At 32.8% G+C, this 13846-nt stretch overlaps 1 protein-coding gene across 1 annotated transcript; it reads left to right on the top strand.

The window, feature by feature from the left end:
- The first annotated feature begins 1808 nt into the window (after nucleotides 1-1808).
- On the top strand, nucleotides 1809-3483 carry LOC140839936 (pentatricopeptide repeat-containing protein At2g38420, mitochondrial). The gene has a single exon (XM_073206943.1). It carries the CDS (start codon nucleotides 1862-1864, stop codon nucleotides 3299-3301), a length of 1440 nt encoding a protein of 479 aa, XP_073063044.1. The 5' UTR covers nucleotides 1809-1861; the 3' UTR covers nucleotides 3302-3483.
- The last annotated feature ends 10363 nt before the right edge of the window (nucleotides 3484-13846 follow it).

The following is a 13846-nucleotide window of genomic DNA, read 5'->3' as shown; positions in this document are numbered from 1 at the left end:
CGTCAATAATAACAATTAATATATAATTTAAATATTTTAAATCATACAACTGCAATCTTTACGAGTAGTAAGGCCGATATTGTTGTATATACATTAAATAATTTGATTTTTTTTTTTAACTTTGAATTGATTATCGTGTGCGCCACTAATATTCTTGGATGAGTCAATATCCATATTTTGAGATGGCTCCAAACTTGCAAAAGGCAAATAAAAGAAGAGTGAGTCTTATGTGAGACCGTCTCACGGGTCATAATCCGTGAGACGGGTCAACCCTACCCATATTCACAACAAAAAGTAATACTCTTAGCATAAAAAATAATACTTTTTCATGGGTGACCCAAATAAGAGATCCGTCTCACAAATATGACCCGTGAGACCGTCTCACACAAGTTTTTGCCATAAAAGAAAGTGGAGATGAAAAAGTATACTCATAATTATGGCCATTAATTATTATTGGCTTGAATTTAATTCAATTGGCCATTCATGTCCTATAAAAGCCGATACTATTTTTATTATTTTATTACTATTAAAAAGATAATGCTATCGTGTTAAAATGATATTTAATTATGACAAAAACTTGTGTGAGACGGTCTCACGGGTCGTAGTTTGTGAGACGATATATCTTATTTGGATCAAAAAATATTACTTTTTATACTAAGAGTATTACTTTTTATTGTGAATATCGATAAGTTTGACACGTCTCACGGATAAAGATTCGTAAGACCGGCTCACAAGAAACCTACTCTTTAATTATATTCTTCTATCTTTTTGAAGAAAAAAATTAAACTCAATAGTACTTTTTCCTACATCTATAAGTTAAGAATAGACCATTCAACATTGATAGTGTTTTAATTTTTGAGGAATCTTTTTCTTTTTTGTCCATCTTTTTGGTAAAGCAATAATATGAAGTAGAAGAATATCATGGATCCTGGTTTATTCCAAGTTTATTTAAGAATTAAGGGTGAGAATCTTTTGTGAATTGTTGCGTCGTATGAGACGTTTGAAAAATATTTTTTTTTTATTTTTCGAGTTTACAATTCAATATTTATGTATAATTTGAACATAATATTTTTAAATAAATTATTGATGAAATTCGGATTTCATATATAAGACGACCTAAAATTAAAAACCAAAAAAAAAAAAAAAAACAGATCTTCATCTTCAAAAAAGAAAAATTGAAAAATGAAAAACTATCCGGGTCAACAAGTTGGGCTTCGAAAAGGTTTAATATTTTTAAAAACAGTTTTTGTCTTTTTAACTTTTCACAAGAGACCCGACCAGATACACTAGCCCAATATCTTTTTATACCAAAAAATTATGACCATATTAAAATTAAAAATGTTAAAGATGATTTGACAAGATTTTTGACAATTAGTTCAGTAGGATAATTTTTGTTTAGTTTTAAAAATTAATACGATAATTTCGTTCTTACAACATATGCATCTAATTGTGCATCCTTTTATTATCTCGTCATAAGGACTATGATAAACAAAATGTCAATTTTAGTCGGATATGTATCTAAAGATGATATTTTTAGCAATGTTTTTTATTGAATAAATTATATTTTTGTAACTATATTTTAATGATCAATTTATTTTATTTTTTTAAATTATATATTCATTATTATAATTATTTTGTTAAACATAGGTAATAAGAATTTTTTTAAATGATTTAACTATAAAAATTTTAAAAATGATATTAATTATATAATGACAAAAATTTGTGTGAGACGGTTTTACGAGTCATATTTTCTAAGATCGTGAGACCTTCATACTTGGTCTTGTATAATAATTATGACTTTTATCATTCAAGGTATAACCATTTACCGAACATTCGATGTGCTATTCTGTCAGCAGAGCAAATGTGGAGGGATGCTGCGCAATGCAGGCGAGTCTCTATGTTCTTCATATCAACATCATCGTTTTCATCTTATTCGAGCAAGCCTTCGTCTGTGCACAACTACTATTTGAGGAAGAGAAGAAAATGTCCTCTCCAACCATTCAAACAACAGTGGCTCCAAAGTTTTTCGCATCAATTAGCCATGCGGTCCTTCAAAGAATCTATCAAAAATGGTGAAACCCGTATTCTTTTTTCCCTCCTTCAGTCCTTCTCCACTTACCAAATTGAACCTTCTCCCAAAGCTTACCGATTTCTGTTCAAGTTCTTGACTCAAAAGCACCGCTTGTTTGGTCACCAAATCCCACAGATTCTTGATCACATTGAGAAAGTTGCGAGCTTTGAAACACCCGAATGCGTAATTATTGATTTGATCGAGTTTTATGGAGAGAATAACATGTTGACTGAGGCTGTGGAGCTTTTCTTTAGGATACCGAAATTTAGATGTGAACCTTCTGTGGAGGCGTTGAATGCTCTGCTATCGGTTATTTGTAGGGAAAAAAGGGGGCTTGAGATTGTTCCTCAAATCTTGTTAAAGACTCAGGCTATGAATATTAGAATTGAGGAATCCAGTTATAGGATTCTGATAAGAGCCCTTTGCAAAATAGGGAGGGTTAGTCAGGCTCTCGAGCTGTCGAAATATATGGTTGAGTACGGATATATTGCAGATAAAAAAATTTGTTCTTTGATGCTTGCAACAATGTGTAAGCAAATGGATAATGACATTTGTGACGTTTTGGGGTTTTTGGAGGATTTGAAAATGTTAGGGTTTGAACTAAGAACGGTTGATTTTTCTAATTTGATTAGGGTTTTGGTGAGAAGGGGTAAGGGTATTGATGCTTTGGGAGTGTTGAAACAGATGAAAACGAACAGAATCCGTCCTGATATCATGTGTTACAACTTGATACTCTATGGATTGATAGTTGAAAGGGACTTCTTGAGGGCGGATAAAGTGTTTGATGAATTGCTTCTGAAAGGGTTGATACCTGATATCCATACTTACAATCTGTTCATCAGTTGTTTATGTCTGCAAAATAAGATAGAGGATGGAATTAAAATGTTGGGTTCAATGGGGGAGTTGGGATGTGCACCTAATTTGAGTACATATACTACAGTCTTGAAGGCATTATGCGAAACCGGGGAGCTGGACAGAGTGAGGGAGATGATGAAAGGAATGAGAAAGAAAGGGGTCAATCTTGATTCAGAATCTTACGAGATTATGATCCACGGTTTGATTAGAAATGGTGATATTAATGAAGCTTGTTGTTTGTTAGACGAAATGTTGGATGATAACTATGTTCTTCCACCAGCTTCATTGGATAGAATTATATGTCGGTTGATCAAAATGGGATTGTTTTTTGATGCCACAGAACTTCTAAATGCAGTTGGTTTTAAGGGATGTTGATTCCTAGAATCCCAGGCATTAGTGATACGGATTTTGGCTGGAAAATTTGTGGTATCTCGGAATGAAAGTTCATATCCGAAAGCTCCCCTTACGCATTTCTTAAATTTTGGAGCTGAAATGCGGATTGCCAGTCATTAAGTGTAAATAAAAGAATAATGTATTGGAAACCTTTCAAATACTAACATGTATATTTTTGTTGATTCCTTCTTACAATGACGTTATACATTCGTAGAAGATATACTTGTCTTCAAGATGTGATAATATCCTTTTCTGTTTTATTGGCATTTCACTTTTGGCGGTGGTTTGGACCTTAAGAATGCCGTGGCAGAAGAATCTGAACATACGCAGTGTGGCAAAGTGCCAATTATCTGTCTTTGCCCTTCTTTGTTCGAAATTTTTTCACAAATCGGGTCGGTTATCGGTTTGTTTAATGTTGTTGATTCCTTTTAACTCTGGAATTACACGTCTTCCATGCTTTAGCTTGATGCTAGATGTGCCATCCTGATTGCTTAAGAATTATTTGTTTGGAAAAACAAAAATCAGGGTCCCTTCGAGTAAAAAATACATTATCTTGATTCCCACAGAACAAACCTCGCTTAAAATAATTGTTATCGGGTACCCATCTTCGACTTTGCTAGCAACTTAATTCAGCAGATAAGTTTACTTTGGATTATCCAAGCACTGCACGTTTGAGTTGCCACCAGACAAGATTTGACAGAATATGAAATATAATTTCTTATCATAATTAATAATTTGAATCAGTCACACTCACAGTTCCAATATGTTTCTCGGGTATAAATTATTTTGATTATTCTTTTCCAAGAGCCTCATCCACATTAAGGGATAGAAATGTACACGTTTGACTCTTTGAACGTCTATCATCCCGATTTCTGCTAAAAAGATTCTGGATGGACCGGTTTTTCTTCCAGTTCATTATATCTAGAGGCGCCGTGTCACGACGCAGACCTTGTTAATGTTAAAACAGTAAAATTCCTTTATCCAAACTGATCATCAACTACAGCAGAATTAGCTGTCAAGGGGTAGTGCGTGGAGGAAGGGTAGCAGAAAGGCACTAATCCTAACATTGGTGCTAGCAGGACGTCGAGGAGATGTGATTTCCAAAATGGATAAACGGCAACTTTCTATTTATCGATATATAATACACGCGAAATTGTGTGACCAATATTACAAATGAAATTGATCCTATAGAAAGTATAGGTCCAAAAGAAAACAATATTGAGAGAAGAAGGGGTCCCGTGAGTCGAAAACAACCAGTTTAGTTTCTATCAGAACGACTAACCGTTTCGAGTTCCCTGTGTGGCTCACACTAATGAAGTCGAGGTTATGGAAAAGACACAGAGACAAGCTCAATTAAAATATCTGAAATCAAACTCTTACATGAGTATAATACATGCCAAGGAATTCCAGTTTGGGTGATTCTCAGACAGATAAGGTGTCAAAATTTTAGGAAATTTAGCATGATCACCTGTCTCAATAGTTCCCAAACATTTCCCAGAACTTTTTGTCTTTCTTATAGTTGTTGGATTATGTATGTATATCACACATATATATATATATTGGGTTGTGTGTTAATGGGCTTTCTGTGTGAATGGAAATCAAGGGATGGTGGGTTTGTCCCTCATCGAAAAAATAATGTGATATAGATGAGCTTATATTCTGTTATATTTTATGAAAGTGTAAGAATGATTGGCCAAAAGGCTCTCTCACATACGCTGACCCGATTTAAACTGAAAAATGCTTGACTTGTGTGCGAGCGTATAAGCGCGACCTGGGTGCGTACAAATGTCAGCCCGATCAAGGCAAAAATCGCCTAGCTTCAGCATATATAATAAATAGGGGATGGTGCCAAGGCCAGAAAACAAATCGAAAAATCCACTTGCTCGCTCCTACATTTTCCACTGATAAAGTTCAGGTACTATTTTGTTCGCAAGCGTAGCGATGTTGCACAAATCACTACGCGTCTACCCGTTGTATCCTTATAACAGACGTCCGGTTAAAACCTCGAAGCACATACCGAAAAAGACGAATTTGTTTTAAGGAAATTATACTTATTACAGGCTTTAATTTAGTATTGTTTTTCTCTATACGATGTTCATATTGCACAAACAACACTCTTATTTCGAGTTTATTTCTACGATTTTGTTATTAGCATTTTCGCTAACAATGGTCCCATGGTGATAAACATTTAAAAGTATAAAAAATTTCATTTTCCCAATCGGAAGACGCCAGGGACTCACGTGAAAAGGTCAACAGTGGAAAAGGATAAAAGTTAAAACCCAAGAAATGGTGCCTGAGAATGAGTGCCAGCAGGCTCAATACGGGCAAACCCGTTCGTCAGTCGTGCATCAGCAGGATACTAGGTCAGTTGCATATGCACAAGTGAATGGACTTCCACTTTCGAGCACAGCAAATATTGGAATTAATGTTTCAACTGTCAACTGAGCTTTTTTTTGGAAATTTCTTTAAAATATTTCCTAGATTCAAAACTTCCGTAAGATTGTGGTTTTATCATTACTTAATGGTAGCATGATCATTGAAACTAAAAACTAATGAAACAAAACATAGGGGTGTGCATGAGTCGATTCGCTCGGTTTTGATGACGAACAAATTTTTTAAGCTGAAGCCAAACTAAACCAATTCACAAACCAAAACCAAATCGAACTAAAGTATGGTGGTTTTTGTTCAATTTATAGTTTTATCTTTCTTTCAAATAATTTTCTTTATATTTAACCGAAAATTATGCCTTATTACACCACTGAACAAATCTAAATTGCATGACTAAGAATGCATAACATGTAAGTGACATAAATGCATGAATATTAATTTTCATGTGTGCTATTCATTTTTTTCAAAAAAACATTCCCCATCTTTTGTGGCTTAACATCCGGTGGGAGATGAGACTGCAAAGCACTAATTATAGGCACCAATATATTCTATGCATGCCGGACCCCTTTTTTTTAAAGCTCCTCCAAATATTTGATTCATCCAAATTCTAATATCCACCATTCACTAATGGCCAAAATAATAGTTAATTTTTATTTACAAGCTGTTTGCATAAGCATCCAGATATATAATATAATGCAGCATTATAAAATACAAAGAAACTTAATTATTTTATCACCGACAATCTATATTTTCTTAGATATTCAATGAGATTAAGACAGACCAAAACTCCAAACCAATGGCAATAAATGGAGATGGAGGCAGGCCCCAATGTCATAGTCCTATCCATCTACTTAGAAAAATAATCTAACACTAATAATAATTTTTTTTTTCAAAAAAATTCAAGTATAATAACTAAGCAGATTTTTAAATGCAGTATTAAAAAATTAATTAATCACAAGAAGTAGTTCCTGCATTAAATTATAAGGCCGGATTAGTTAATTAAATAAAGTGCAGATATCCAGGAGAGATTACAAGAATTAATGATCATGCGTATGGAACAGTGTACTTTGTCAATTATTTGAAGACAAATTAAATACCTCCATTGTGTGGCCGAATTAAAGTTGAAATGCACTGTACTAGATCTACCTGGATATAATAATACCCTTTAGTTTCAGCTTCAAATATGAAAATATTACACATCGCTAGATTCATATTTATCTTCATTTTTGGCAATCAGTTTCATCATTAAAAAGATCGATTAATCCTGGTTAATCATTCGGGTCGAACATATGCCGGAACGAATTATAGGACGACCTTGGATGTCGTTCTCGTCTTATAATTTGAAAAGGTTTCTGGCAAATTATTGAAAGATTTGCTAGAATAAGACACAGAGCAAGATTATATTGCCCATGACTGGTATATCTGACCACAGGAAACCTTGCCATTTTCAATGATGCTAATTTACCTGGAAATGGTACTTGAGAAATTGTATCCGCCGCAACATTTCTGGTTCCGGCAATGCCAAAACGGGTTATTTTCGGTTTTGTGGAGTTGTAAGATTGAGTGGTCATGGTGGGGAAAAAGGGCACATGAAGAACTAACTCCGTTGAATGAATCTAAATGAGTAAGTAATGCACGTGCCCTGCTTCTCCATCGTGCTCAACTCACCTTCTCGAGCTGGAGACATCTTGTTTATGCTTAATCTGCACACGTATAAGGGATTCCAGACAAGATTTTGATCAGTTTTTGGGCTTCTTTTTGTATGTTTTTGGAGCTGAGTGTTGATGTTATGGCTGAGTAGTCCACCTTCTCTTCTCCATTATTTATAATGACAAGATTGGCACACGATAATATTCTACGCAATGGTCAATCAGTCAATTTTATTAAATATTTAGAGCATATGCTTAACATATAAGATATTTTCTACAAAAATTCAAATGATCAAAAACAGTAGCATAAAGTGAAAGCTAAGTCAAGTTTGATTTATGATTAATAAGTATTTTCTTGCAAGAATCACAGGAACTACTAGCTGTAGGAAAAGGTAGCGGAAACCTCGAGAGTGCACACGAGAAATTGAAAAATATAAAGTTAAAACGAGTCCTAGTGGGACGTAGATTAATATTGCTAACCATACAAAGTTTTCCATAACAAAACATTGGACCACTCACAGACGATATACAAATGATGTTACACCACAATCAATTTTCCAACGTCTATTTAGTGTGTATATATATATATATATATATATACATACACGCAGGTAACATTTCAACCAACGGGTCGATAGCGATAAAGAACTTCTCTATTTGATTCTTGGAAAGATGGTAAATTTACTCTTGTAAATTAGCCTATATCGAATTTTGATGCTCGGCGAGGTATTGACATGATGTTGGGTATATCAGTAAAAGTTGTGTTTTAGTTGTACTAATATCCTAACGAAAAAATGACTAAAAATGTAAAAAAAGTCGAAGTTACTTGCATGGTGAGGTTTGATTTTTCCTTTTGATCTAAACCATCTAATGATTAAATTTTGTAGCAAAATTAGATCGTGTGATCTTGTATGATCACAAGGTCGTAATCAGAATCGAGAAATGATCCCTATTGTGGCGACAGACTTGGCCGGGTTTCATTGTTTGGGAATCTTGACGGCTTGATGATGGACCATAGTTGGTATTGGGGATTCATGATGAAACAAAAATTTGAGGTTGGATGGCAAGTCTTGATCTGAGAAAGACAGTACTGGTTGTTGTGGCGTAGAGAATATCCCTATGTTCGGAGGCACACGCTAGGACCGTAAACGAATCAACCTCGTTCGTGAGTTTTTCGATTCGGATTGATAAATATTTTATCTGCAAACTTGAACTTCATTTTGAGTCAAAGTCCAAAAAAAAAAATTAAACTTCTCGAATCAAATTTGAACTCAAATATGCTTAATTTCAGTCAAAATCAAACCTTAAGTTTTTTTTTTATAATATTCGACTCAATTCGATTCTTTTACACCCTTAACATACAATATTATTTTTGTGTCTATTATGAATGGACGTAACAAGATCTCCCAAATTTTGAAATTAAGGTTGCTTTCTGAATCCTAATTGCTACAACAAAATAGATCTTCTAAAATATTTGTCTTTGTGTGTATGTTAGATTGAATAAAAAAATATATTGTCTTAATTATTTAGTTATTTTGTAGTCAGAGATGCTTCTCACGTCTCTGTTTAATACGGGCGGGTCTCCTGAAATATGTGGGGAAGAAACAGATCTCGACTCCCGACCCTTTTTGGATCAGAGATCATCATTATTAATGAAAGTGGGGTACGTACATCACGGCAAAATCCCTAAATTCTGAAATATTTTATATTTCAATATTTCATGTAAAAAAAATTGAGAAGTTTAAAATCCTCTTGTTTTCAAAATCATTACAAACAAATAAAAATAAAAATAAAAAAATTGCCAGCCACGAGTTAATTTTTATTTATTTATAATATACATAATTTTCTATGAGTAGGTCTCTTATGAGACGGTTTTCATGAATCTTTATCTGTGAGACGGGTAAACCCTGTCGATATTCACAATAAAAAGTAATACTCTTAACATAAAAAGTAATATTTATTCATGGATGACCCAAATAAGAGATATGTCTCATAAAATACGACCCGTAAAATCGTCTCATACAAATTTTTGTCATTTTCCATATATGGTTTCCATGCTTCCACCTATCAATTAGTTTATTCGATGTTATCCTTAGTGCCATGATCACAATTTCTAATGCACTTATATTTAGAATCCATAGGTTGACTTTAATCAGCATCAAAATTAAGTGTCATTATATGGAGGACCACGGATTCTCGCTTATTTTCAACTTTCCATGGGATTTTTTCAGCAAGTTTCGGATTCGTAATTGAAAACCCAGAAAGAATCCAAATCTTTCGATTAATTGAACTTTAATTTAGTCTAAGTTACACAATTTCACCAGAATTGTGTAATATATGGTTTTTACTATAATTTTTATAATATCATATAAGGTTGGAATATAAAAATTCGGTGGTGGGTTTTTGCATAAACAGTAGAAATACCTTTTTATGCTCGTGAATAATTAGGTCTTCACTTTTCACTTCACTAAAATCACTCAATATCTTAAAAATGTGAATGCCCACTTACGTAGGATAGCATTGACATAATTAACTATATCTTAATTTCAGTCAATAATCTTGATCATAGTATTGATGAAGTCCCAAATATATAAGAAACTGAAACCATGTTTAATTTATTATTCGCTCTTTCTCCTCTCTTGTTTAAATACCATTTAAATAACCTGATCGACAACGTTTTGAAAAAGTTTGAGACGAGGTTTCGAGTTCATGATTCAATTACATTCAATCAAATCTAAACATAAATATTTAACACACAAGAAAAATATATTTTGCAGTACTACTTGATCGACAACATTTCAAAAAAGTTTGAGACGAGGTTTCGAGTTCATGACTCGATTGTAACAACATCTCACGAGAAAAGAAAATACAAATATATAAGAAAAATATCTTTTGCAGTACTACTTTTAAAAAGAATTAATGATTTAATTACATAACAGAAATGTGTAACTTTAAGGTAGTTGACATCACGTGATTGTTTTAAGAACAAGACCAAAGCGATTAGTGATTCATGAGGTGTTACCAACGCGTATTAAGGAATAAAGTAGAGTATTAATCAGACAAGCTTAGATTCAAATTACATCGCAGAATAATGGCAAACATGGCCCCAATTAGTCACAAGAAAGATTGAATAAATTAAAGAAGACAAATATTAGTGGGGAGATATATTATTAATTGATGGGATGTAAGTAAAAAAAAAAGGATCTTATTTCAAAGATTTGGTCAAACTTTATGAGTTGACGTGATATCAAACGATTGTAATGATCCAACTCCAATTTTTTAAATCGTACGTATTGTAGCTCAAATACAACGTGTCGATCGCATTTTGATCAGAGAAAATCAATTATTAATGCATGGCCAACACCATACATTTTGTATTTAGTTAGACCTTATATTTGTGAATAGAAAATGGTAAAAATCTAGTGAGAAAAACAATGTGCTAGAAACCCGGTTGCGGTTTTAAAAGCTTACTCAAATATTATTTTGGGTGAAATGTACAACCCACTTTTCATCTTGAAAGTGTGGAGAGAAAAACACTTCAAACAAGTTTTTTTTTAAGCTACTTAAAAAGACTATATATTTCAATGATATATTTACAAACACAAATTTTCTTTGAGTAGATCTTTTGTGAGACGGTCTCACGAATTTTTATCTGTGAGACGGGTCAACACTATCGGTATTCACAATAAAAAGTAGGCAAAAACTTGTGTTAGACGGTCTCACGGGTCGTATTTTGTGATACGGATCTTTATTTGGATAATCCATGAAAAAGTATTACTTTTTATGCTGAGAGTATTACTTTTTATTGTGAATATGGGTAGGGTTGACCCGTCTCACAAATTGGGATCCGTGAGATGGTCTCACATGAGACCTGCTCTAAAAAGTAATACTCTTAGCATAAAAAGTAATACTTTTTCATAGATGACCCAAATAAAATAAAAGACTCGTCTCACGAAATTGATCCGTGAGACCGTCTCACAAGAGTTTTTGTGTTTTTTCTTATTATTTTCGGGGGGGAAAAAATTAATTGGCTTACATCATGAAAATTATTTATTTTAATTTTCATATTATTGTTTTATTCTTCTAAGATCCTAATTACTCAAATGTACATCATCAATCATTAATCTAATAAAAGTAAAAGATTCTTTCTTCTCTTAACTAATAATCAAAATCCATGAGGAAAAAAAAGGGTTTAAAACGTAAGTATTAATAGAGGTATTATAACCAATTACATCCATAATACATATAAACTTAATTTTAATAGGGCGAATAAATGTGCTTAATTAAGTTCTTATATTGTTAAACTAAACGAGCTGTCATAAAAATAAAAAAAGACACTACGCATTATTGGAGAATCATAAAAGATTTTACATCTATATTTGTATGAGACATTTTACTTTAATAAAATACATTTTAGAAAAGTCCCTATGTATATTGATGGTGTAAAGAATAAGGTTAATCGAAATGAGTGTCTCAGGGTGATAAGTCAATTCGAGTGGACATATGAACCTTTCGTGCTTCCATAAGAAAACTATAAGGTTGTTATATGTGTCATAAACAACGTTAGATATATCGAGACATATCCGACGAAAACTCTCACAAACTCAAGTTCAAGTTAGCGATCACTTCATATTATATATATATATATATATATTTATATATATATATATATATATATATATATATATATATATATATATATGTATGCATTAAAGTTCACTATTTTAAGCAAATGTTAACTGAGATGTGTAGTGGGAAAACTCTTTTTGCGCTGTATTCCACTTTTGCTGATAAATAAAATCGTCATGGTGATCCAATAATATTACAATAATGAGTAGGTCTTTTGTGAGACGGTCTCACGGATATTTATCTGTGAGACGGGTCAACCTTACCCATATTCACAATAAAAAGTAATACTTGTAGCATAAATTGTAATACTCTTTCATGAATGACACAAATAGATATCCGTCTCACAAAATACGACCCGTGAGACCGTCTCACACAAGTTTTTGTATATAATAATATATGTTTTCTAACTTACTATTTTTGTTTTTCACACTCTGTTGTAAAAATTATTGAATAATTGCACCATGCTTCAGTACCGATGATTAAATTCTCGTTAATATCAAGAAAGTGGCTTTCATCAATAACGCCGACGATCTTTTCATAACTTAAACCGATATCTCCAATTTCAAATCCCACCAAATCCCATGTTTTCATGATGTTTGTTGTTATTACAATGACAAGGGTATTTGTAGTAAAATTTAAAATATATTTGAGAGTGAGTCTAATGTAAGACCGTATCACGGATCTTAATCGATGAGACGGGTCAACCCTACGAATATTCACAATAAAAAGTAATATTCTTAGCATAATTTTTTTATGGATGAATTAAATAAGATATCCGTCTTACAAATACGACCCGTGAGACTATCTCACACAAGGTTTTGCCTACGTTTGAATATGAGATTTCTCCAAGGCAAAAACTTGTTTGAGACGGTCTCACGGGTCATATTTGTGAGACGGATCTCTTATTTGGGTCACCCATGAAAAAGTATTACTTTTTATGCTAAGAGTATTACTTTTTATTGTAAATATGGGTAAGGTCGATCCGTCTCACGGATTATGACCCGTGAGACGGTCTCACATGAGACTAACTCTTTTTCCAATTAGTGAGAATCTATTTTTTTTTTTTTTTTTGGAAGACCGTAGTGAGAATCTTAATATATAGTACTTACCATTTCACATCAATAATCCATTAGATTTACTACATTGTATAATGGGCTTGTTTTACGAGACTTCCTATGAGCTTTGTTCAGTTTGGGCCAGAGTCATATTTGGACCTAGTGCTATCTTAATATTTCAAACTTTCAAAGAAATAAAATTTCATTCGAACGACTGAAGAAACATGGGCGTGATAATCGAAATTGTTGTCTGAAAAAATATAAAAATGTGGTGTTTGGATATTCCTTTTGAAGGAAATATCAAATATGCTCGAGGAAACGATATCAGAAATAAATATGTTAAAATTAAGTTGTACAGAAACTATAGAGTAAGATAAGTACACTAGGAAAAATCAAAACATTATATAGATATGAAACTGCTACGAGAAGAAAAAAATTATGTAATATTTGTTCTACACCGAACTTTGAAGTATGCACCACTTCCTGGAATTACTAAGCTCGATTACAAATCGAAACAATCGTGCGTACAATTATATAATCTAGTTTTATATTTATATCTCATCTTGATTACAAAATAAAGCGTCTGCATTTAGTGACACAAATCACTCTTTGAACTTAATTAATCCCAATTAATGGACGTGAGTGATTGATAATGATACACCTCTATTAATCAACAGATTTAGTAATCCTTCAACTTCGACATCTATCGACTAGCGAATTTTTGTAGTTTTCTGTGCATAAATTCTACGTTAAATTTTATCATGTATGTTCGAATTCATGTTAAAACAAAAGTCTCGATCAGTCCA

Source organism: Primulina eburnea, chromosome 8, assembly GCF_022965805.1.
Source record: "Primulina eburnea isolate SZY01 chromosome 8, ASM2296580v1, whole genome shotgun sequence".
In the NCBI taxonomy this organism is placed as follows: Eukaryota; Viridiplantae; Streptophyta; class Magnoliopsida; order Lamiales; family Gesneriaceae; genus Primulina; species Primulina eburnea.
The sequence above is the reverse complement of the archived record's forward strand: the minus strand, read 5'-3'. Positions and strand labels throughout refer to the sequence as shown.

Excerpts from the sequence above, each read along its gene's own strand:
- LOC140839936 (XM_073206943.1), top strand. The coding sequence starts at position 1,862 with ATGTGGAGGGATGCTGCGCAATGCAGGCGAGTCTCTATGTTCTTCATA.